General features: G+C 36.9%; 2 protein-coding genes and 1 long non-coding RNA gene across 4 annotated transcripts in view; 1 reads left to right on the forward strand and 2 right to left on the reverse strand.

Annotated features, from left to right (window-relative positions):
* Nucleotides 1-4,960: 4,960 nt before the first annotated feature.
* Nucleotides 4,961-6,571, reverse strand: LOC135109083 (uncharacterized). The gene is made up of 4 exons (XM_064020143.1): nt 6,412-6,571; nt 5,794-5,932; nt 5,473-5,589; nt 4,961-5,259 (listed from the first exon to the last, which is right to left on the reverse strand). Exons 1-4 carry the CDS (start codon nt 6,462-6,464, stop codon nt 5,149-5,151), a joined length of 420 nt encoding a protein of 139 aa, XP_063876213.1. The 5' UTR covers nt 6,465-6,571; the 3' UTR covers nt 4,961-5,148.
* A 945-nt stretch (nt 6,572-7,516) lies between these two features.
* Nucleotides 7,517-24,419, forward strand: LOC135109089 (uncharacterized). The gene is made up of 3 exons (XR_010272571.1): nt 7,517-7,683; nt 23,781-23,900; nt 24,285-24,419. It is a non-coding gene; the product is annotated as an uncharacterized LOC135109089 (long non-coding RNA).
* The window catches only part of LOC135109087 (uncharacterized protein C12orf56-like), a 61,600-nt gene continuing 48,483 nt past the window's right edge, over nt 12,498-25,614 (reverse strand). For both annotated transcript variants that reach the window (XM_064020150.1, XM_064020149.1), the window contains exons 5-14: nt 25,603-25,614; nt 24,275-24,426; nt 23,741-23,897; nt 23,462-23,606; nt 22,907-23,101; nt 22,150-22,341; nt 21,315-21,473; nt 20,838-20,981; nt 15,214-15,407; nt 12,498-14,774 (exon numbers count right to left, since the gene is read on the reverse strand). The exon at nt 25,603-25,614 is cut by the window's right edge and continues 159 nt beyond it. In XM_064020150.1, the coding sequence (XP_063876220.1) occupies nt 14,645-14,774; nt 15,214-15,407; nt 20,838-20,981; nt 21,315-21,473; nt 22,150-22,341; nt 22,907-23,101; nt 23,462-23,606; nt 23,741-23,897; nt 24,275-24,426; nt 25,603-25,614 (1,480 nt within the window). In that variant the 3' untranslated portion in view covers nt 12,498-14,644. The remainder of the gene's footprint in view (nt 14,775-15,213; nt 15,408-20,837; nt 20,982-21,314; nt 21,474-22,149; nt 22,342-22,906; nt 23,102-23,461; nt 23,607-23,740; nt 23,898-24,274; nt 24,427-25,602) is intronic.

The raw sequence follows: 25,614 nt of genomic DNA on the forward strand, positions 1-25,614 counted from the left end.
AGAGATATATTGGTTAGAACCAGCAGAAAGGAAATGACCATAAAATGGAAAATCTCCATGAATCATGGAAATCTCCATGAAATGGAGTTTGAAGTTTTTATGTTGATATTCATTAGAGACGCATAAGTTAAGAACGGATCTGATAGAGCTTTATTTATTTATTTTTTTTATGTAGGAAGGACACTGGCCAAGGGCAACAAAAATCCAATAAAAAAATATGCCCATTGAAATGCTAGTCCCATAAAAGGGTCAAAGCAGTGGTCAAAAATTGATGAATAAGTGTCTTGAAACCTCCCTCTTGAAGGAATTCAAGTCATAGGAAGGTGGAAATACAGAAGCAGGCAGGGAGCTCCAGAGTTTACCAGAGAAAGGGATGAATGATTGAGAATACTGGTTAACTCTTGCATTAGAGAGGTGGACAGAATAGGGGTGAGAGAAAGAAGAAAGTCTTGTGCAGCGAGGCCGCGGAAGGAGGGGAGGCATGCAGTTAGCAAGATCAGAAGAGCAGTTAGCATGAAAATAGCGGTAGAAGACAGCTAGATATGCAACATTGCGGCGGTGAGAGAGAGGCTGAAGACAGTCAATTAGAGGAGAGGAGTTGATGAGACGAAAAGCTTTCGATTCCACCCTGTCTAGAAGAGCAGTATGAGTGGAACCCCCCCGACATGTGAAGCATACTCCATACATGGACGTACTCGTATAAGGCCCTTGTACAGAGTTAGCAGATGGGGGGGGTGAGGAAAACTGGCGGAGACGTCTCAGAACACCTAACTTCATAGAGGCTGTTTTAGCTAGAGATGAGATGTGAAGTTTCCAGTCCAGATTATAAGTAAAGGACAGACCGAGGATGTTCAGTGTAGAAGATGGGGGCAGTTGAGTGTCATTGAAGAAGAGGGGATAGTTGTCTGGAAGGTTGAGTCGAGTTGATAGATGGAGGAATTGAGTTTTTGAGGCATTGAACAATACCAAGTTTGCTCTGCCCCAATCAGAAATTTTAGAAAGATCAGAAGTCAAGCGTTCTGTGGCTTCCCTGCGTAATATGTTTACCTCCTGAAGGGTTGGACGTCTATGAAAAGATGCGGAAAAAGTGCAGGGTGGTATCATCAGCATAGGAGTGGATAGGACAAGAAGTTTGGTTTAGAAGATCATTAATGAATAATAAGAAGAGAGTGGGTGACAGGACAGATCCCTGAGGAACACCACTGTTAATAGAATTAGGAGAAGAACAGTGACCGTCTACCACAGCAGCAATAGAACGGTCAGAAAGGAAACTTGAGATGAAGTTACAGAGAGAAGGATAGAAACCGTAGGAGGGTAGTTTGGAAATCAAAGCTTTGTGCCAGACTCTATCAAAGGCTTTTGATATGTCCAAGGCAACAGCAAAAGTTTCACCAAAATCTCTAAAAGAGGATGACCAAGACTCAATAAGGACAGCCAGAAGATCACCAGTAGAGCGGCCTTGACGGAACCCATACTGGCGATCAGATAGAAGGTTGTGAAGTGATAGATGTTTAAGAATCTTCCTGTTGAGGATAGATTCAAAAACTATAGATAGGCAGGAAATTAAAGCAATGGGACGGTAGATTGAGGGATTAGAACGGTCACCCTTTCTTAGGAACAGGTTGAATGTAGGCAAACTTCCAGCAAGAAGGAAAGGTAGATGTTGACAGACAGAGCTGAAAGAGTTTGACTAGGCAAGGTGCAAGCACGGAGGCACAATTTCGGAGAACAATAGGAGGGACCCCATCAGGTCCATAAGCCTTCCGAGGGTTTAGGCCAGCGAGGGCATGGAAAACATCATTGCGAAGAATTTTAATACGTGGCATGAAGTAGTCAGAGGGTGGAGGAGAGGGAGGAACAAGCCCAGAATCGTCCAAAGTAGAGTTTTTACCAAAGGTTTGCGCGAAGAGTTCAGCTTTAGAAATAGATGTGATAGCAGTGGTGCCATCTGGTTGAAATACAGGAGGGAAAGAAGAAGCAAAGTTATTGGAGATATTTTTGGCTAGATGCCAGAAATCACGAGGAGAGTTAGATCTTGAAAGGTTTTGACATTTTCTGTTAATGAAGGAGTTTTTGGCTAGTTGGAGAACAGACTTGGCATGGTTCCGGGCAGAAATATAAAGTGCATGAGATTTTGGTGATGGAAGGCTTAAGTACCCTTTGTGGGCCACCTCTTTATCATGTATAGCACGAGAACCAAGGTTTAGAAGGTTTAGGACGAGAAAAAGAGTGAGGAATGTACGCCTCCATGCCAGACACTATCACCTCTGTTATGCGCTCAGCACACAAAGATAGGTCTCTGACACGGAAGCAGTAGTCATTCCAAGGAAAATCAGCAAAATACCTCCTCAGGTCCCCCCAACTAGCAGAGGCAAAACGCCAGAGGCACCTTTGCTTAGGGGGATCCTGAGGAGGGATTGGAGCGATAGGACAAGATAAAGATATGAGATTGTGATCAGAGGAGCCCAACGGAGAAGAAAGGGTGACAGCATAAGTAGAAGGATTAGAGGTCAGGAAAAGGTCAAGAATGTTGGGCGTATCCCCAAGACGGTCAGGAATACGAGTAGGGTGTTGCACCAATTGCTCTAGGTCATGGAGGATAGCAAAGTTGTAGGCTAGTTCACCAGGATGGTCAGTGAAGGGAGAGGAAAGCCAAAGCTGGTGGTGAACATTGAAGTCTCCAAGAATGGAGATTTCTGCAAAAAGGAAGAGGGTCAGAATGTGCTCCACTTTGGAAGTTAAGTAGTCAAAGAATTTCTTATAGTCAGAGGAGTTAGGTGAGAGGTATACAGCATAGATAAATTTAGTATGAGAGTGACTCTGTAGTCGTAGCCAGATGGTGGAAAACTCGGAAGATTCAAGAGCGTGGGCACGAGAGCAGGTTAAGTCATTGCGCACATAAACGCAGCATGCAGCTTTGGATCGAAAATGAGGATAGAGAAAGTAGGAGGGAACAGAAAAGGGGCTACTGTCAGTTGCCTCAGACATCTGAGTTTCAGTGAGGAAAAGAAGATGAGGTTTAGAAGAGGAGAGGTGGTGTTCTACAGATTGAAAATTAGATCTTAGACCGCGAATGTTGCAGAAGTTAATGAAGAAAAACTTGAGGGGGGTGTCAAGACACTTAGGGTCGTCGACAGAAAGGCAGTCCGACCTGGGGACATTTATGGTCCCCTCCCCAGATGGGGACTCCGAGGCTGGTGTAGGTGTCGCCATGATGATTTTAAAATTTTTGAGTGAAGGGTGTGTGTGTGTTATTAGGTGCTTGTAGTTTTGTGTGGAGGAAGAGAGTTGCCTTTAGAGGGCAGGCTGTGACTGCCCCCTTGTGTTGTGAAACACAAAGGGAAACGTTCAGTGAGGTCACAGCTGGGTTTAATGATAAGTTCACAGCACCCTCTGAACAGTGCTTTAGACCTCACTGGGAGTAATTATCGTTTTGGCAGGTATCTACTGCCTCCTCCTGAGTTTGTTGTTTAAGGATAAAACAAAAGTGATATAAGCAAAATCCTCAAGGGCAGTAATCAGGATAGAACAGAAAATGATGGGTGTTACTTTGGTAAACGATCAACGTGTCATGAAGCTACTTTAGTATTGCGATCTAAAACTTATATTGTGATCTACAAAAAAAAAAAAAAGTTTTACACTTTTTATTACCAAGAGACAAGGAAACACTTGTCTTGGTTTCGAGAGAATGTCTAGTTAGAAAGTCTGAAGCATTAGTGAAATGTCTTTCGAGTGGCGAAGCTCCGGTCCAGAACGTTCCAGAATCAAACGACAGCGAGGCTGAAGTAGAAAACAACCGAATCCATGAAAGACAAATTGCTGGTTCCTAGATCTTCGGAATGAAGAACGGTGGAGATTGCCGCTATTTTTACGTACAAATAAAACATTGTGAAACATTTTAACCCATAATTCAAAGAGAAGTTGCGGAAAATTCGGTTATTCATTCTGACGAATGGCCAGCATATTCTAATTTAAATCGTTTGAATTAATGATGGATTCAATCTTGATAAATTTAGGTTTTAAGAAATAGGACGGAGTTGGTTCTCAAATATAGAGATAACTGAGTGCAATAGACCTAGAAATCAGATTGTTAATGCTGAGTCATTTGGGAGTTTTAAGAGAAGATTCGATAAATTTATGAATGAGATGATATGTGAAAACAGATGGATATGCTTCACTCAGAGACTGCCGCGTGTAGGCCTCATGTCTTCTTGAAACTTCCTTTATTTTCTCATGTTCTTATAGACAAAGATGAAGGGTCCCCACCCCCAGCATCATCCATACATAGAATATACAAAAAAAGAAAAAGTGAACAAAAAACGGTCTTGTGGCATCGAGGACACCAACCCTTTCTTACGTAAAAGACCAACCACCACCATAATATTGAAGTCAGTATACCATTGTATCTGATTGTGAGTTGTACGCAAGTGAAGATTCATAAATTAGCCGAGACTGGAGACTTCCTCCTGTAATGACTGAAGGTACAAAGCCCCTAAAATCATTCCAAGACTTGATGTTTGTTTGGTCACAACGTCCAAGGCGCTGTACTTCATTCCTTCTTGGCAAGACTCATTCCCCAGAAAGGGCGCCTCTCATAGTTAAATATTTCCGCTTTTCAGACCAATATCTCGGTGTTTTTATGACGGTGCAAAAGAGGGACATGATGCTTATTACCATTCCTCTTGCCAACAGATTACAATTACTCATACACTCGTAAACAAGTTTGTGACAACCACTTATCAGTTCACCAAGTGGGCTGCAGTTTGGATCATCCTGCACAAGTCATGTGGAATGCAGGAAGTAGATCTTTCAGGTAGCTTATAGAAAATAAAGGGCAGCTCCCAATGAGGGCGTGATACCTTTGTTCAACACAATAGTACTCGTCAAAGCATCTTCCATTTCGAAAAGTGTTTTAACTGCATAGCACTGATCTCTTTCCAGAAGGATATAATATATTAGAGAAATATAAATAATATATTGATGTTAAATACACACTGTCCTAGTCTGTGTCCACTGACTCCTTACATGATAAAGATGATAAACAACATATTAAGTGAAACGGGATTCTCGGGATTAAACATCAAGGTGATATTGAAGTTCGGTTCGGATTGTCAGAATGCCAAGTGGAAAGCCAAATCGTTACGCCGTTTACTTCGAGACACAGTGGATGTGTTCCTTGTTGGTGCAGCACAGCGCCTGCTGGGAGTCCACACCGGTGTATTCCCATGGTCCGCCGCACATCTGGTAGTACCCGTGCACCTGCATGATTGGAATGATTAAGCAAACTTGAAAAAAAAAAAAAAACCTGTTGAGGACCATAACACATTGCCAGTAGGGTAATGAAATTACATTTGAGAGTAAATACGTTACAGTAATGTTTCACTAAGATTTACCTGTCATTGTGGACAAATTACAAAGAAAAGCAGAAAACACCAATCCCACAATATATAAAAGTATCCAGAAGGCACTCACGTAGGAATTGTGGATCCAGAAGAGACCATGACTGAAAAGCTCCTCGCAGAAGTACTGGCCGACGGTATCTCCATTAACAGTGGACCACAAGTCCATCTCGTTGGTCATGGTGTTGATCTGTTGACGGAACAATATAATTCATGTTCTTGTAAAGGTGGTTCTTGAAAACATTCTTTACAATCATCTGACTGCCTGCAATACTTCTACAGTATAATTTGTATAGGTGAAACGCGATACTTTGATTATTCAGGATACTTGCAATACTGTGTCATTGTGTATGGGTCCCTCATTAGTTTATATACCCTAGATCTCATTTCTTACCTCGTTGATACAGCGATTCCTGCACTGGTTGTTGTTCTGACAGTCACTGACATCGACCTCGGGCAGTTCCAAAACCATGATCTCCATGTGCCTGGAAGACACGAACGCCGCACACCGACACCATGCCGGCTCCTGTGCACTGCGGGATAAGGGACAGGTCTTATCTTACCCTTATCCAGGTAAACGATGCTTAAGAACATAAGAACATGAGAACATCAGGAAAACTAGGTAAGAAGTTAATAGGCTTATACATGTTTGCGGTGGTCCCTGTATTAAATGGGGATTTTTCAAGAGCCTAAGTAGAAGAAAACGTCTTCCGTATTAGTTACGATGGTAAATAGTTTGGCACTGAAGGCATTTTATAGCGTCTCTCTCTCTCTCTCTCTCTCTCTCTCTCTCTCTCTCTCTCTCTCTCTCTCTCTCTCTCTCTCTCTCTCGTAATTCCTTTGATCTGTTGACAGTCTCTTGACTGTCTCTTGAAAACCTGGATTAGATGATTTGATACTGAGGAAAAATGCTAAATAAGGTGGAAGTATGGTATATTACTCTCCTATTGGTTATGATCGCACATCTGTTTAACATGAAAATAGTGAAGTTCAACTTATTCGACTTTTCTACCTGGAAAGTGCAAAAGTAGCAAGAAGAGCAGCGAAGGCCAAGGTGATCTTCATGTTGTCGGTGTGGGGAGAGGATTGTCTCTGCCTCTGCCACGCCGGCCATCCATTTATACCCCTACAATCTATACAGTCCTGCGAACTCACAGACGGAAAGCCGCGTCTGGTACTTACATTTACGTAATCCACCGTGCGCAATAGATGCCAAATCATGACCTATTTTGGTATCTTTCAAGAGCCCTATATTGAGTGATTGCTCATTTACGATAAGGGTCGGGTAATGGCGAATTTTATTAAGAACTTGCCACAACATTTATTCTTTATTTCCACCTCTATCACCTTTATGCACCCTCGGCCTCGTCCTGTACACAATGGAGACGTAACACAGTCATTACAAAGTTTTACCTATCCCAGCCTTTGATTTATTGCACGCAAGAGTGTATTAGGAGGCGTGTGTCGTTTGCATAGAATTCTTGTATGATGAGAACATGATATTGTGTACTTAGTGTGGTTGTCGAGAACTCTCTCGTCGAGTTCCGACCTATAATTGGTTATATTCTTCTTCTTTCTTTCTTTCTTTCTTTCTTATTTATTTATTTATTCATTAATCTATTTATTTAGGGTGTGTGGTGGGTGAGTCGTAGAGCGGCCAGAATATCATGTGCATCTTAAGCTTAAGTGGCATCTTTCCTCAGCTTGATATTGTGTGAGGGGTGACAAATGCGCCAGAGTGGGTCATGTAAACCTGTGGGAATTTCTTCCACGCTGCAAGTTGGGAGAGACGCTAAGTCATCTCCGCTCCAGGTGCAGCTCCTTCAGACACCTTTCGACATTTGCTCCACATGTCACTCTCCCACGCGAGCAAGTCACCCTAATCTCGGCTTGCCTAATACCATGTCATTTCGAAACTTTATTTTTCTAGGTGAGTGTTTATATAAAAAGTATCACTAAAAGAAGTGGGGCGGGTATTTTTAAATGGTTAGGGCTCTAATAAAACTATTTTTAAAAGTTGCAAAGATTATTTGTCACCATGTATGAGTATTTCCCCACTGATGATGCGAATTCAATATTTAATAATCACTATAATCATTAAAATACTAGAAAATAGGATTGACTTGCACGGCTTCAGCCTGTTAAGACTAGCCGACAGAAGGCGCTGAAACGTTTGAAAATGCAGCACCTCGGGAGTGTCCAGCAGTTGTGTCTTCCTCTCAGTCATTTTGTTGAGAATCTCAGCTATGGATGAATATCTGTGTGCCTGCCTGCCTTTGTTTTGGTAAGTGATATTTTATTGAGTGACGTGTGGTATTTTATTGAGTTACTTGGAAACTGAGGTGAAGCACAAGATTCTATTTATGGGAATCTGGCCGTTCCCTTTACTGCACGATCAAGGTTGTGCACTTGGAGGTATTATTATCATACATCCATGGTTGTTCACGATTATTATTATTATTATTATTATTATTATTATTATTATTATTATTATTATTATTATTGTCATTATTATTGTTGTTGTTGTTGTTGTTGTTGTTGTTGTTGTTGTTGTTGTTGTTATACTACTGTTGCACCAGCAGCAGTAGTAGTAGTAGTAGTAGTAATAGTGGTTACTTAATGTCCTTGAGACATGGGATTTAAAGTGCACACACACACATATACACACACACACGGGAGAGACCTATAACTTGTTGAGAAGAATAAGGCAGGCCTTTGCATATATGGATGAAGAGATGGTCAGGAAGATGATCGTGTCGCTGATAAGACCTAGACTAGAATATGCAGCAGTAGTGTGGTCGCCATACAAGAAAAAGGATATAAGGAAGTTGGAGAGAGTTTAGAGAGCAGCTACGAAGATGGTACCAAGTATCAGGGACTTGTCATATGAAGAGAGACTGGCAAGGATACATATACTAACGTTGGAAAAGAGGAGAGAAAGGGGAGACTTGATTGCGATATATAAAGCATATGAGGGAGTAAAGGAGGTGGACCGGAGCGACTTAATGGTGGGATACACGGGAAACTAGAGGACATGGAAAGAGGCTGAAGAGGAGTGCTTGTAGAAGAGACGCCAAAAAGTATAGTTTCCCATATAGAAGTATTGATGTATGGAACAGTCTGGATGAGGAGATAGTAAATGCAGAAAGTATACATGGATTCAAGGTTAAGTTGGATATTAAAAATATAGAGATGGGACAGCACGAGCATACCTCTTTTCCCATAAAGCACAACTAGGTAAATACAACTAGGTAACACACACACACACACACACACACACACACACACACACACACACAACCTTCATATTCGCAGCGTAATGAAATGTAAATGTGACGAAGGTAGCCATGGAAGAAAATTGCGTAACTCTTGCCTGAAATTTTTGAACTCCCACAAAATAAGAAACAAAAAGATAATTTTTTAATTTTTTCTCATGTAAAGGTTGTAATTAAATCTACTCAATGAGGAGGTTCTTACCTTCACAACAATGTTTTCAAAAGTAAACTTCGTTTTCACAATGTGTCCTACTGCAGTAGAAGCCATGCTGCGTGTTAAAATTACATGTAGAGACAACATTAAAGTATCATGTAAATTGCCATGAAAAACATATTAATGAATACATACTAAGACTTCAATGGAAATATATTTTTAGATGTATGATGCCTGTTCGTAAGAAATCCAAGTGAGTGGCTTGGGCAGATTGTTTAATTGTTTCATGCTCTTCTAAGCCTTTCCTTCTTGTGCTCCAGCAGCCTATTATCCCAGGTTGTCCTCTTGCACCCACTGCATCAACTGTCTATCTATCTATCTCTGACACCTGGCTGTCTCTAGACGCCCCATGGGGATGTCCATGGCAAAAACTCTCTCTCTCTCTCTCTCTCTCTCTCTCTCTCTCTCTCTCTGCATTTGACATTTCAACCATTCAACAATTCACTAATTCATCTAAACATGACATAGTATCAATTCATATATGTCACTAGTTCTGTCTGAACTCCCCCAGAGGGGATGGCTGTGACAAACTTCCACAGGACAGCAATTGACCACATCACAAAAGAATATCTGGGAAGAATATTGAGATACTTATAACCACAGGAACTTCCAGATACCAGGGATGTATGCCATGGTTATATTAACAACGACTGGTGCTCCATACATGCCTGAAACAGTTCAATAACTAAAGCCATCAGTGCTTACGATGAGCTGCTGCCTAAACCACTGATACCTTCATCCATGCCATGCATGAGCAGGATGCCATGACTTTCTCAATTGCCTCAGAGGTACCCAAGTAAACTAGGGATTAATGTGGCAAAATTATGAGATCATGTCCAAAGAGTCATAGACAAGACTACTCCACCACCTATAGGTAGCTGTAACAGTTTCCCAAAATTTAACTTACCCACTGCTCAGCTGAGTTTGGTGCCAGTCACCACTCACAGAAATCTGTCTCAAAAACTTAACTGACAGTGGATCTGTGAGTCCTCATCACCATTTTGAGAATAGGGAAATGGTTAAGGGTGGCTATAGCTAGCTTCACTCTTGGGTAGGAAACAGAAAACAAAACATAAGATGGCATATGGCATGGTTGAGGTCACTAATTCTGGAAGAGACTAGGCATCACCACTATATATATACAGCAAATATGTTATCAACACTTTCATTACTTTCACCATCCATTCAAGTTTTTGTCAGTATCCTTTTTTTTTTTTGCATCATATATGATATATGATCTTTATATATATATATATATATATATATATATATATATATATATATATATATATATATATATATATATATATATATATTTGACAGGTATAATAAAACCATTCTGGTCAGTGTTCATCATATATTCATAGACAATATAATTTCCTAAACTAAACTTTTACTAAATTCATAATAACTTGTCTTTGCTGATAACTGGTACATAACATTTCATATTTAAAATATAAACCAACAGTTATAAAATATTTTGCATTCTGTTTTACATGTAGTTCACCAAGTATGGAAGAACACACACACACACACACACACACACACACACACACACACACACACACACACAACACAACACAACACAACACAACACAAATAAAAACTAAAATGGAGAAAAGTAGATGGTGGAGTACCACAAGGATCATTGCTGCCACCAATACATTTCCTGATCTACATAAATTATATGCCTGAAAAAGTAAAGAGTTACATGAGCTTGTTTGCAGATGATCCAAAATTATAGAGACATATAAGAAACAACAAAGACTGCAAAATTCTACAAGAGGATTTGAATAAAATCTGGGACTGGAATAAGAAATGTGAGATGGAATTTAATGTGAAAAAATTTCATGTAATGGAAATGGGAAAAAGTGGAGACCAAAATGGACATATAAAATGGGAAATAAAGAAATAATAAAAGTACAAGAAGAAAAAGATTTGGGAGTGATAATACAAGATAGTCAACAGTTGGAGAAACATGCAGAAAAGATATTCAGAGATACATATAAAATGGTGAGAAACATTGGAACAGCATTCCACTATATGGACAAAGATGTGATAAGAAGGATAATTACCACAATGTTTAGACCAAAGTTGGAATATGCTGAATCAATGTGGTCTCTCCACAAGAAGAAACATGTAAAAAAAAATAGAAACGATATAAAGGATGGCAACAAAATTGGTTCCAGAACTGGAAGAATTAACAAATGAAGACAGGCTAAATAAAATGAATCTGCCAACATTGGAACAAAGAAGAGAATGGGGAGATTTAATATTAATTTATTAATTATGGAATAAAGTGGAAGAAATAGATAATGAGAAACTGCTGCTAAGAGAAGTAGGAAATGCCATTTGCACACAAGGACATAGCAAAAAACTAAGAAAAGGAAGATACTTGAGTAACATAAAGAAATATGTTTCCCACAGAGAAATACAGAAGTCTGGAACAAGCTCAGTGAGGATGTAGTAATGACAATGAGCGTGCACAACTTCAAGGAAAAACTGGACAAGTGTAGGTATGGAGACAGAACTACATGAGCATAGCTGAGGCCCTGTAAATTACAACTAGGTAAATAAACACACACACACACACACACACACACACACAAAAAAAAAAAAAAAAAAAAATATATATATATATATATATATATATATATATATATATATATATATATATATATATATATATATATATATATATATATATATATATATATATATATATATATATATATATATATATATATATATATATATATAGTAAAATAAATATATGAAAAGATAAATAAAAAAAAATAATAATAATAAATAAATAAATTAATTAATAAATAAAAAGGACAAGTAGTTAGATGCATTTTGTGCCCTGTCAGGATCAGGTGCATTTACCACTTGGAAGGGAGTTCGGTGACTGTGGGGAAGTGTATGAATGCACAAAGGTGGGTGATGAAAGCAAAAATAAACTATGCCTGTATTTTGAAATGCTTTATTTATTTCTAAGGATTATTTTCAAAGGCCACATAAACTATTAGTCAAGTTCTTGAATAATTATCTAATTGAACTATCAATAAAATTATGAAATTGCCCTTGAGAACCCCAATAACTTCTACTACAGCTGTTAAAAGTATTTGAAATAACTTGTCAAATGTTTGAAAATACAGTCCCTGTTCAGAGAAAATGATGTACATTGTAAGTAGGAGGAATGAGAAGATTTTTCAATTAATGCATGTAACAAAAGAAAACCTTTAACAAACATTCACAAATATGCATGAGCTCACAAGTCTCTAACCTTGGAGGATTTCTTGTATTATTTGCTGTCCATCATACAAAAGGTTAAACCAGAAACTGTATTTGTATTATGTTCTTGGCAAATGAAAATGTCTCCACTTCATTATATATATTGTCATTTGTAGTGGAATATTTAGCAATGCCTTACTTGTTTAACACTATGCCAATGAGGAATCTGGAGATTACATTCTGTATCCTGCAAACTCCGTAGCTGCATGATATATATATATATATATATATATATATATATATATATATATATATATATATATATATATATATATATATATATATATATATATATATATATATATATATATATATATATATATGCACATACAGCAAATACGAGAAAATACATGAGAAAAATTTAAATAATAAATTACATCAGACTATATCTCTGAATTTGAATATTGTAATTCTTTAAGCCTGCTTTGTTTTGCTGAATGTTTCATTAATGACTAATTTGTACTCAATATGATAAGTAAAATGTCAGGGAGATTTTGCTCTGCATATGTACATGATCCATAAAGTGAAGAAAAGCATGAGTTTAGTGAGTGTGATATGTTTGTTTTTCCCTACTTGGTGAAGTAACACACACACACACACACACACACACACACACACACACACACACACACACACACACACACACACTCACCTGAGAAACATCAAGATGGTGTTCACCTATATTGATGAAGATATGGTCAAAAAAATGATAACAACAATGATATGTCCAAAATTGGAGTATGCAGCATTAGTGCGGTCACCAAGTTTGAAGAAGGATATCAGAAAGCTAGAAAGAATTTTGAGAGGTGCAACTAAAATCCCTACAAGCCTAAGAGAGTATAGTTTTGAAGAAAGGTTGAAGAGATTGGGAAATGGAAAAAAATAGGGAAAGAGGTGATTTGAAAGCATTATATAATATAGTGGAAGGAATGGAGAAGTTGGACAGGGATGTTCTTGTGATATCACATATGAGAGATACCAGAGGACATGGAAGGAAACTGAAAAGGAGTGTTTGCAGAAGAGACATTAAGAAACATAGCTTTCTCCACAGAAGCATAACAGTATGGAAAAAAAAAAAAACTTATTGATGAGACTGTGTGTGCCAAGACAGTCCATAAATTCAAAGAAAATCTGGATAAAAGTCAATATGGAGATGGGACAGCACAAGCCAAATGTGGCTCTTATCCTGTATTTCACAATTAGGCAAATATAACTACATAAATACACACACACACACACACACACACACACGCACACACACACACACACACACACACACACACTGTGATACAGTACAAAAATTTATTGTAGGCACTACTGGTGTTTGTATATAGCTTTACCTGAATATATTGGCATGCATGCCAAGTAATGATGCTTATAATTTCATGTATCATGACACACAAAATATGGATGACAGCACATAGGACCAACACTCTTTTCCTATTGCTAACAAACAAAGAGAAGGAGATAGTTATTGCAAATGATATTTGATTTTACTATATAGTCAGATCTTATACCTGCATGTTAAAATCTGATTGATTTATAAAAAAAAAAAATACTGGGTCACAAGTATTTTTATAATTTCAAGAACATACCTCTCCCTTGTTGATCTATTTGAAGTTAAATGCCACATGCCCCTTTCATTTAAAAAAAATCAAGGTTGTTAATATTGGATTTTCAAGTTTGTAGAATCTGTTGTTTGTATTACTAATTGATTAATCTTTCATCACTGTGGGTATTTGGCTATAATTTGTACTATTTGTGTTTATTAGAGAGGTATCATGTTATTTTGATGTATGCATCACTCTTATGGAATAATAACAAAGATCTTTAGATACTAAAAGGTGATACTGCACCTTACTATCAGCACAATGAATGAGGAGATTTAGTTTTGATTTCAAAACATCAGTCACATCAATAAATGTAATTACATATTTTGATCATCAGCAATGTAATGAGGCAAAGAGCTAATGCTCTGAAAAGTCTTGAGTCTGATTGGAAAAGACTGCAGGTTATTAAGGGGACATCTCCAAGTCTATTTCCATATAATGAAGAGTATGTACTACTAATATGAATATAGTGGAGGAAATATTTCAGAACAAGAAAAAAAATAATATGTAAGCTATACTAGTTTGTTTGGACAATAATCACAACACACTTCTAAGGAATGCATTCACAGTAATCTTTGGCAATATTGAACAAGTGCATATGTGCAGCACAATATCACATATGTATACATATTCATATCAAACTAAACAAAAGTTCGGAAACTTCATGTTTCAAATATGAACTCTGAAACTACTTAACACTCATATATGATACTTGGATAAGTTGCATGAATCAAGTTATACAGTGATGATATAATGATGGAAGATTATGTAAAATAATTTATGTATGATTAAATTATATCAAATATAAAATAATGATAAGCATAAAAAGTTCTGAGTGTAAAGTGCTGATACTCATCTGTTCCGAAGAGCATTCTTGGATCGCATCAGCTGAGCAATCAGGTGAACGACTTTGAGGGTATGAGGTTTTATCGGACAATTTTCCCTAAGGCGACTACTCACCACAGACTCTTGAACGTAATATCTGTCAATGTGCAAGGGAAAATTATAGCAAAATCAAAACAGGAACTTTATGCATCTGACATTTTATCTTATTCATCATAAATCAATGTGCAAAGCAGTGTTTTGCCATATATTACTTTTCTGAGCCCTACAAATAAAAAAAGACAACAGGCCTTGCTTTGATCATACTTGAGACATGTACCCAATACTCCACTTGCATGCCTTTTCCCTTTCTCAACTACTTCACTGATAAATGTGCATATATATACCTACAGTATATTATAAATAACTACACATAGGAGTATATTGACCCACTGTTTTATGTTTGATAGTTATGAATTAGTTCCAAATTGAAGAAGAGTGAATATACAAGGAATGTCCACAAGGTGAGTTGGATGGTAGTCTAGTATGCATGGTGTAAGGATCAAGACCTTTTGTACTTTTATGTAGTTACCACTTGCCTTAGCTCCTCTGCATAAGTTGTGATACAGTACTGCAGTGCTCGAGGATTGTGGTGGATCAGATTAGCAAGAACAGTGCAGTACTGATGGATGAGCGCTGCATCATACCCACTAGCTGCACCACTACTATCTGGCTGCAGCAGTGCAAGCATCTGAGGCACACTGTAGAACAGCCAGTTTTCCACTGGGACATGCTGTAAAATGAAAGAAAAGTTAAAATCATTATTGAATTTGCATTATTTTTTTTTTTTGTGTTCAAGAACAGATGGAAGTTTTAGAATGATAAAAAGAAGGATGAAAAATGGGAAATATGTCTACTACTGTGTCAACAGTAGTAATTATACGGAATGTTTTATAAGACCATGTAACTTATGTATTAGATGTTAGAATGTAAAGGAATGATTAAGGGGCATGATTATGAATGTGTGTATTTACCTAATTATATTGTACAGGGAATGAACCAAAGCTCATTTTGTCCTTTCTCCATCTCCACATTTATCCAGTTTCTCTTTAAACATGTGTACACTGTTTGCCGCAACCAGCTCTTCCTTCAAATCATTCTAGATTTCAATCCACTCTTCTTTGTTTTCTCCCCATACCCCCTTGTCCGTCTCTCTCCCTCCTCCATCTTTGGTACCAAGTCATTTCTGTCTATTCTTTCTATATTGTTTACTAATCTGTACATTGTTATCAGGTCTTCTCTTTCTCTTCTCTCTTGTAGTGTTGGTAATCCCATCTGTTCAAGTCTTTCTTCATAGCTTAAGTCTTTCAATACTGGTACCATCTTTGTTGTTATCCTCTGTACTCTTTCCAGTTTCCATATATCTTTTTTTCTATGTGGAGCCCAAACTACCACTTTGTATTCCAATATAGGTGATATCATGGTCATAATTTTCTTAATTTGTGTATCTAAATAGTTAAATGCCACCCTAATGTTTGTTAACAAGCTGTATATAGAGCTGAATATTCTGTTTGTGTCTTTCAGGTGATAGTGTGTCCCGGATCATTACTCCCAAATCTTTTTCATTACTTTTTGTCATTATTTCTCCTCCCATTCTGTAATTCCATGAAGATCTCTTTTTACTTTTTCTATTTCTAACACGTTGCATTTTCTGCCATTAAATTCTAGTTTCCATCTTTCACTCCATGCATGTATCTTGTCAATATCCTTTTGTAACTCCTTGCTGTCATTTTAATCCTTAATTATTTTTATTATTTTTGCATCATCAGTGATAAGGTTTATATAACTATTTAGATCCTCTGTCATATTATTTACATATATTTGAAACATAATAGGTACCAACACAGATCCTTGCGGTACTCCACTTGTCACTTTGCGCCAACTTGAATTAGTGTCTCCAATTACAGTTCTCATTTTCCTCCCTTGTAAATAATCATCCATCCATCCCAATGGTGCTCCCTTTAGTCCTCCTCCATTCTCTAACTTCCACATAAGACTTTTGTGGGGAACTTTATCAAATGCTTTGTTGAGATCCAGGTATACCGCATCAACCTATCCATCCCTCTCTTGCATTCCATCTATTACTCTCATATAAAAACTCAGTAGATTTGTGACACAGGATCTCCCTTTCCTGAATCCAAATTGCTTTTTCTATAATTATCTTTTTATCTTCTAAATATTGCATCCATCTATCTTTAATTGCTATTTCACAAAGCTTACTTACAATACTTGTTAGTGACACTAGTCTGTAATTTAATGGTTCCATTTTGCTTTCCTCTTTGTATATTGGCACTATGTTAGCTCTTTTTCATTCCCTTGGTAATTTTCCTTCTTTCAATAAGCTGTTAATTATATCCTATATGGATTCCCCATTTGTTTTCTGCATTCTTTTAATATCCATCCCTTTACTTGATCTGTCCCACAGCTTTTCTAACATCCAGCTCTTCCAGCAGTTTCTTGATTTTTTGTCTCTTTACTTGTATCTCCAGTATTCCCTCATTCTATGATACCACTTTCAGTGCTACAAAATCAGTTTCCTTTGTAAACACAGATTGAAAACCTTCATTCATTAGTTCACTCATCTCCTCAGTAGATTCATAAATTTTTCCTTCTCTTTTTAACTTGTTTATGTCATCTCTATGTTTCATTTTTCCATTTACCTATCTATAGAAGAGTTTGGGCTCTTCCTTTCATTTTCTTACTATGTCACTTTCAAAATTTCTTTCTTCTTCTCTTCTTATTACAGTAAAATCCCTCTTATCCGGCATCAACGGGACCGCCGACATGCCGGATACTTGAATATTGCTGGATACTTGAATAGAAGTGAAATTATGTCCACAATCACCACCCTACACTCACGCATCTTACCATAACAAAGATCAGCTGATCTTAATCAGCAGCTGATCTGATCAGCTGCTTAAGTGTAAGCACAACACGCTTCCTCTTTTCTACAACTTCAGGCATGATGAAGGTGTCAGGCGATAAACAGTGCACACGCGGGACTGAGTCACTGAGTAAACACAGTGCAGTGGGCCGCGGGTGGCGTGAAGCAGTGTGCTCTGGTGGCGAGGGGACAAAGTATGCCTCGCGCGGGAATTTTAATAGATTTTATGAGTACACATTGATTTTTTATTGATTTTAAGGCTCGGGGAAAAATGTGCTGGATACTTGAAGCTGCTGGATACTCGAATGCCGGATGAGAGGGATTTTACTGTATACCATATTCATTCCTTGCCTTTCTGTATTCTTCCCTAGTATCTGTGTTCAGTTTTCTCATAATTTTCCTCCATGCCCTGTCCTTTTCTTTTTTGCTTCTACACACCCAGCATTATACCATTCATGTTTCCCAATTTCCACTTTATAACTTGGCACAAACTGTTGCATCCTCTTTCAATACTTGTTAAAAAATCTCATATTTTCTTGCACTACTTTAACTTAAAATAGCTCTTTCCAGTTAATTTTTCTATAATATTTATTAAGCTCCACAAAGTTTGCCTTAGCATAGTTCTGTCTCTCATTTCTAAATTGTTCATCCATGTGAAACAGTTTCCTCCTGTAGCACTATTTCTATTGTTATACAATTACTTCTTCCCAGTGGACTCAGACAATGTATATTTGGTCTGCTTTCTGTATTTTTTGTAAACACTAAGTCTAACTGTGATGATTCTTCTTCTCTGCATCTTGTATGCTCATTCACTGACTGTCTCATTGTATTCACCATCATGGTATGCATGAGTTCTTCGCTCCATGACCTGACATTTTCTTTCACTTCCATCTCCTTCCAGTTAATTCCTTTTAGTGTTGGAGTCGCCTACTAAGAGCACTTTGTTACTTTTCTTTATCATTTCCTCTATGCTACTCTTGTTTCTAGTTGCATAGTTTTATATTTATTGGTCTTCCATGCATTAGTTTTTGGTAGTATGTATGTCACAATAACTTTCCTTTTTTTTACTTCCTTTGATCTTAATCACAACACTGAAGTTTCTACCATTCCATCACCATATTCCATCTCCTCAACAACAATATCCTCTTTTACCAATATCATCACTGCTCTTCCTCCCTTTCCTTTTCTGTCTCTTCTCCATGTGCTATAACCTTCTTTTGCAAAATTTCATCTTTATTTCCTCTTGTAGTTTGGTTTCCATTAAACATAACATGTCTGGTTTATTGTTCTTTAGGTAGTCTTTAAGTTCCAATAGGCTCGACACCAAACCATTTATAGAAATTTAAACAATATTTAATCTCTCTCTCTTGTAAAGTTATCTTTAACTCCTCATTCTCTTCCTTGAGCTTCTTGATTTCTTCACAGTACTTCTTGTTTAAGTCCACTATTTTTTGTCACCTCTTCTCTCAGTTTTTTGTTTTCTTTTTCTCTTTCTATTTCTCTCTTCTTCATCTCTATTATATCACTTGATATCTTTTTACATTGTCACCACCCACCTCTCTCTCTTCCTTCCATGTCTTTATTATCACTGTTAAGTTATGTATTTCTTCTCTTATTTTCACATTTTCTTCAATTTTCCACATTCATTTATTTGTATCAGCTACACTGAGGTCCTCATCCTTGAATCCTTTGAAAACATTCCCTGTGCTGGCTGCCATCTTCCCTGTTGATATCACTGATTATGTTTACCTTTCACTATTCTGTGTGTGTGTGTGTGTGTGTGTGTGTGTGTGTGTGTGTATTTACCTAGTTGTGGTTTATGGGAGGGGAGTAATCTCATAATATCCCATCTCTATATCTATCTAGTTTGGTCTTAAAAGCACTGACAGTTTCAGCATTTACAATGTCTTCACTAATTCCATTTGTTCATACTTCTGTGAGGAAAACTATACTTCTTAGTGTCTCTTCTACAGTTAACTTTCTTCAACTTCTTATTGTGTCCCATTGTATTCTGTGTCTAAATTTATAAAACCTTCTTTTGTCCACATTTTCCATAACATTTATCATTCTATATATGTTTATTAAATCTCATCTCTCTCTCCTATTTTCAAGGGTAGAAATTTCCAACATTCTTAATCTCTCTTTGTAGGTCAATTTACTCAACTCTGGAACCATCTTAGTGACTGCTCTTTGTAATCTTTCTAATTTCATAATGTTCCTCTTTGTATGAGGAGACCACACCACTGACACACATTCCAATCATGGTCTTATCATGGAAATCAGCAACTTTTTTGTAATTTCTTTATCCAAATGCCATTCTTACTCTTTTTAACAAATTTATCAATGTGTCTGTCCAGAGTCAAATTTTCAGTAACTGTTACTCCGAAATCCACTTCCTCTTTTGACTTCTTTAACTTCACACCTTCCATATCATAATGATATTGTATTCTTTTCTTACTCTTACCAAACTCCATTACTTTATATTTACTTAAATTGAATTCCATTTACTAAGATTTACTCCATCTATTTATCTTATTTAAATCATCTTGCAGTACCATACAGTCATTTACATTTTCTACCCTTCTCATCAGCTTAGCATCATCCACAAATAAGTTCATATAACTATGTATTTCTTCATTTATGTCATTCATATATATTACAAAAATTATCGGTCCCAACACTGACCCCTATGGGACACCACTAGTTACTTTCAGCCAAGATGAATTTTGGTCTTGTGTTACAGTTCTCATCTTTCTATTATCCAGATAATCCTCCATCCACTCCAGCAGTCTTCCTCCAATTTTTCCATAATTTTTTCATCTTCCATAGCAATCTTCAGTTTGGTACTTTGTCAAATGCCTTCTTCAAGTCTAAGTAGACACTATCCACCCATCTGTCTCTCTCCTGCACAATATCGACTACCCTTGAATAAAAGGACAATAAGTTCATGGAGCATGATCTTCCCCCCCTAAATCCAAATTGAGGTGTGTGTGTGTGTGTGTGTGTGTGTGTGTGTGTGTGTGTGTGTGTGTGTGTGTGTTTTGTCTTGGCTATCCCTCCTTTGTGAGAATAAGACAGAATATAATAGATTTTATTAGCTCAGACTTTATAAAAAGTATGGAGCAGAGCTCCTTCCCATCACAGTAAGTTGTACGTAAGTACATATGAATGGTGGCCTGTCATATAGACACACTGACACACATTCTTACACTGTATTTATCTTTACAGTAATTTTCAAATAATGTATGAGTATCATGAACAAACATTAACATTTCTCACCTGGAGAAAAGTTGTCAAGCTGGGTATATTCTCATGTGTACTGGGCTGAACACCACATGCCCAGGACAGTTCAGTAACACAATTCATCAGTTCATAAAGGGCACAGACACTTGCATGTAGCACTTCCTGCACTAGCTTCAGAAGCTGAAAGAGTTACTGGATGAAATAAACACAAATATGGAAGCAATGGCAAAAATTGGCATGAAGAAGAGCAGCAGAAATTTCCAGTATGATAGAAATAACTCATTTGTACAATAATATACAAAACAAATAATGCAATTAGTATCACACATCTATTCTCTCTTTAGTGCATGTAAATATAAAATTGAAGTGCATGTAGAAATTTACAACTGAGCAGTTGTGATTATGAGAAAAATGCCACGTGTTCTTACATCATGAAACTTGTTCAGTATGATTAGTTTATCTGAAAACACTCTTTATTTGAGCTCCAATAGTTGCAAAGTTATACCTACAGACCTCACTCTCAGGCAGGTTCTCCCAGGCACGTGATGACAGCTCTCTAAAGTCAGTCAGCCAACGTTCACATGTCAACTTGTATGTTCCAGGGACCTCAGGTGCTTTAATAGTTTCAGTTATAAGAGTGCACAGACACTCAAACTTGTTTTCTCTCATCACCTGTAAGTACCAGCAGGTATTGGTATGAAAAATATTCCTGCAAAAATACAGTAAACAGAAAAGCAAAAAAGTATATGGAAATAAGAATTTGATTATTAAACATACAAATTAACATATATAATGAAAAGTAATAATTATGGTGTATATTATGCATTATGGGAATATTCCAGTATACAAATATTCATATTATTAGAATTTTCATTTTACAAATTTTCATTCATATAATCCCAGGTTATGAACAATTACAAGGATCATTCCTTCAGGCATGGCTATGGCTATGAATAGGTGTAAGTTCTTAAATGTCTGAGGAATTCTTTGTCAAGGGAAACTGTCATAAAGTTGTATGACTTGTCTGAAGTAAATATGCACAATTTTCCAGTAATAACAAGAACCTCAGCCTTCAAGTTGCAACTGCTGAGAAAAATATAATGTTAAAGAAACTAGAATGCAGAAGTATGCATACTTGTAAAATTAAGTGAAATGTGATTGGAATCAAATTTCAAAATAGTAAATTAAAAAAGAGGCATCTGCTTTGGTCTTCCAAGGTCCCTAATGGCTGGGTCTCTTCTGTCCCACTGTCCAACTATTCTTCAATCTGAATGCCTTGTGAAGTTACTGAAGAAGATGCTTAAGGACCTAATAGATGTAGTAAATGTTGACATGTTTGTGTTGTTACCTTAATCTTAGAGGGACACTGCTGTGTTCCTTGGAGACACAATGCCACAGTCTCCAGTGTCATTATCAACAGTTCCAACTCATCTTGTCGCTTCTGAAGCTGTTCCTCTGTGCCTTGAGTTCTGTGAGAGGCACTTGTCATCTTCATGTATCTCTTGATGAATTTTCCCATGATTTTTAATGTATCAGAATCCTGAAAGGGAATAAATAGTTATTGTAAGAATATTTAGATTTGTAAGGAGTATAGTGAATTGCTACACACCTTTGTATGTTTTCCTCTAATTTCATTGAAAAAACATTGATATAACTCAGAGATAAAATAATTGTGGTTTTATTTACTTTACTTGTATGTTACTCCTTTAGACTGAGAATTACTAAAACTGTCAATGAATACTATTCATTTCAAGAATATCTAATTTTGACATCAAAATCTGACTAGTTCTACTTGACTTTAAAATCCTCAAGATCTCTTTATTCAATATATATATATATATATATATATATATATATATATATATATATATATATATATATATATATATATATATATATATATATATATATATATATATATATATATATATATATATATATCATTCCTTAGGAAACGACAATGCAGGTGTGAATGTTTTACTGTTGAAAAAAAAATGATAAAAATAAAAAAAATAAGTATTTTCTAAAGTACATATATACCTAATAAGATTTTAGTATAAATAGATATGTTAATCTCAAATAAAGAACAGTTTTCCAGACCTTACCCTCCACACAAGCCTTTTAACAGTGCTAAATTTCCTGACACCTTCTTGAAGTTCTTGCAAGATGGAGAATCTGTGTTCCAATGTTGAAGATGTCATAAGTTGTGCTTGTATCTGACCAAAAGCATGTTCTAAACCATGCTCACTTGAGATCTCAGGAAACACTGGTCTTACTTCTTCAGGCTTAGCTGTACTGATCTGCAATTGTAAAATAGATAAATGAATAGTCACCTAAATAAATGAATAAACATAATTATAAATGACAACCAAAACAAAGTTCCACTGTCTCCTTGAAGAATAAAAAATGAGGAACAATCCATTGTCCCTTCACTCCAGCATGCTTCATGCCAAAGGTAAATTGTATCACTGGAGTTAAAAGTGGATAATTGCTACAGTAGAAGATGAACTAGGAAAGTAATAATATGAATATCAAATTAATAAAAAAAAAATATATATATTGGTTTATCTAAAGAATCATAGGATATACAGTATATCTTAAGTTATGATGAACCTTTAAGTATAATTACCAACTAAGATATTGTCACAAGGGCTACTTACTAGAGAAGACGAGACCCAAAGGGAATGGAGCAGGTGGAAAAGGAGGGTAGAAGTTGAAAGTGTATAGAGATGAACTTCTTTCTCATCACCATTTCCATCTGTCATGTCTCTCAAGTTTAGGCTTTGACTTCGCCGAGGTTGGTGCCTGGGTGAATAACAGAATGATAAAAGAAAGAGAATGGGCAATGTATGGCACCTTTTAAAAACTTACAGCTATTTTTGTTTCTCATTTGAGTAAATATTTAATTTTCTTCAGAGAACAATATATGCAATATTTACCCAGTTGAAGGTTTATCTAAGACACTTTTGCTTCTTGTAGGGAGCTCAAGGGCTAGTGGAGAGGAGCGATGGTAAGTCTCAAGGGCGCTGAGGGACCGGGACATCTTGGTGCGAGGAAGAGCGTCTGGTGTTGTTGACCGAGTGATCTGCTGTCCCACTAGTAAGTGACAAACAGATATGTATTTCATTAAAAGACTTTTGGCTTTTGGAAAACACAGTGCCTGTTACCATAGGTAATGTGTGAAGATAACTTTTCTTATAAGTTTTTATAAGCTTATTGAGATATTGAATAATTACCATGAAATTAGTCTGGAAGAAAAAGTAACACAACTTTGACCTGGTTTTCCTTTCTTATCAACCAATATTAATCATGTCATAACTATAAATTTATCTATCTGCCTAAACCTGAGTACTACAGCCTCTCACTTCTACAAGAGGACAATCTGTGAAATTTTGGACCACATCTAATAAGCTGGCTTACATATGAAAATAAGATTCAACATTTTTGTATGCTGATAACAATATCTTCCTCACCTCTGCTCAGGACATCTGCAATCATGGATGAGTGAGAGTCATTGCTGTAAATGTGATCTGGAGGTGATTTGGCACAGCTTAAAGAAGACACTTGATCATGGTTGGGAGGTAAGAGCAGGTGAGAGGAGCTCCTACTGGACAGAAGGGGTTCTCTGAAAGATATTAATTTTGTATAAAGACTATTGCTGAAAAGTTCCTGAAGTTAATAGCATGTAACCCTCCACAGTCACTTGACAATAATTGAGATTAAAACTGTTACATTTTTTTTCCATAACCATTTATCATGGATTTCACAGATGGCTTATTTTTGAGCATGGTGAATCAATAATGAACAGCAGTTCAATATGAATGGGAAAACACTAGTTGGATAAAAATCAAAATAAGACCAGAAGGTGAGACATATCAAAGACAAGCACCTGCATTTAATACATCAGAGCATGGTTCCATAACAGGAAAGAGGCACTTTTCTATAAGGTAGTGACTCAGTAAACTTTCTCTGTGTTTCTAGACTAAATCATACAGCTATCTTTGCTTCAGCGTAGCATTAAGCATGACATGCTGAGGTATCTTTTTTTTTTATGTAGGAGGGACACTGACCAAGGGCAACAAAAATCCAATAAATAAAAAAAGCCCACTGAGATGCCAGTCCCAGAAAAGGGTCCAAAGCAGTGGTCAAAAATTGAAGGATGAGTGTCTTGAGACCTCCCTCTTGAAGGAATTCAAGTCATAGGGAGGTGGAAATACAGAAGCAGGCAGGGAGTTCCAGAGATTACCAGAGAAAGGGATGAATGATTGAGAATACTGGTTAACTCTAGCATTAGAGAGATAGACAGAATAGGGGTGAGAGAAAGAAGAAAGTCTTGTGCAGCAAGGCCGTGGGAGGAAGGGAGGCATATAGTTAACAAGTTCAGAAGAGCAGTTAGCATAAAAATAGCGGTAGAAGACAGCTAGAGATGCAACATTGCAGTGATGAGAGAGAGGCTGAAGACAGTCAGTTAGAGGAGAGGAGTTGATGAGACGAAAAGCTTTTGATTCCACCCTGTCTAGAAGAGCGGTATGAGTGGAACCCCCCAGACATGTGAAGCATACTCCATACATGGACAGATAAGGCCCTTCTACAGAGTTAGCATCTGGGGGGGGGGTGAGAAAAGCTGGCAGAGACATCTCAGAATGCCTAACTTCATAGAAGCTGACATAATGAAAGAGGTCTTTGAGTAAAGAAAGTATAACCTTGAAAATGGCAAACTTCTTATGATGCTTAGATGGAATCATGTCTCTTCACCTAGTGTGCTTATAATGTGAAATAAAAATGCTAGTACTCAAGTGACCTGCTTAAAGAG

Source organism: Scylla paramamosain, chromosome 18 (genome assembly GCF_035594125.1).
Source record: "Scylla paramamosain isolate STU-SP2022 chromosome 18, ASM3559412v1, whole genome shotgun sequence".
In the NCBI taxonomy this organism is placed as follows: domain Eukaryota; kingdom Metazoa; phylum Arthropoda; class Malacostraca; order Decapoda; family Portunidae; genus Scylla; species Scylla paramamosain.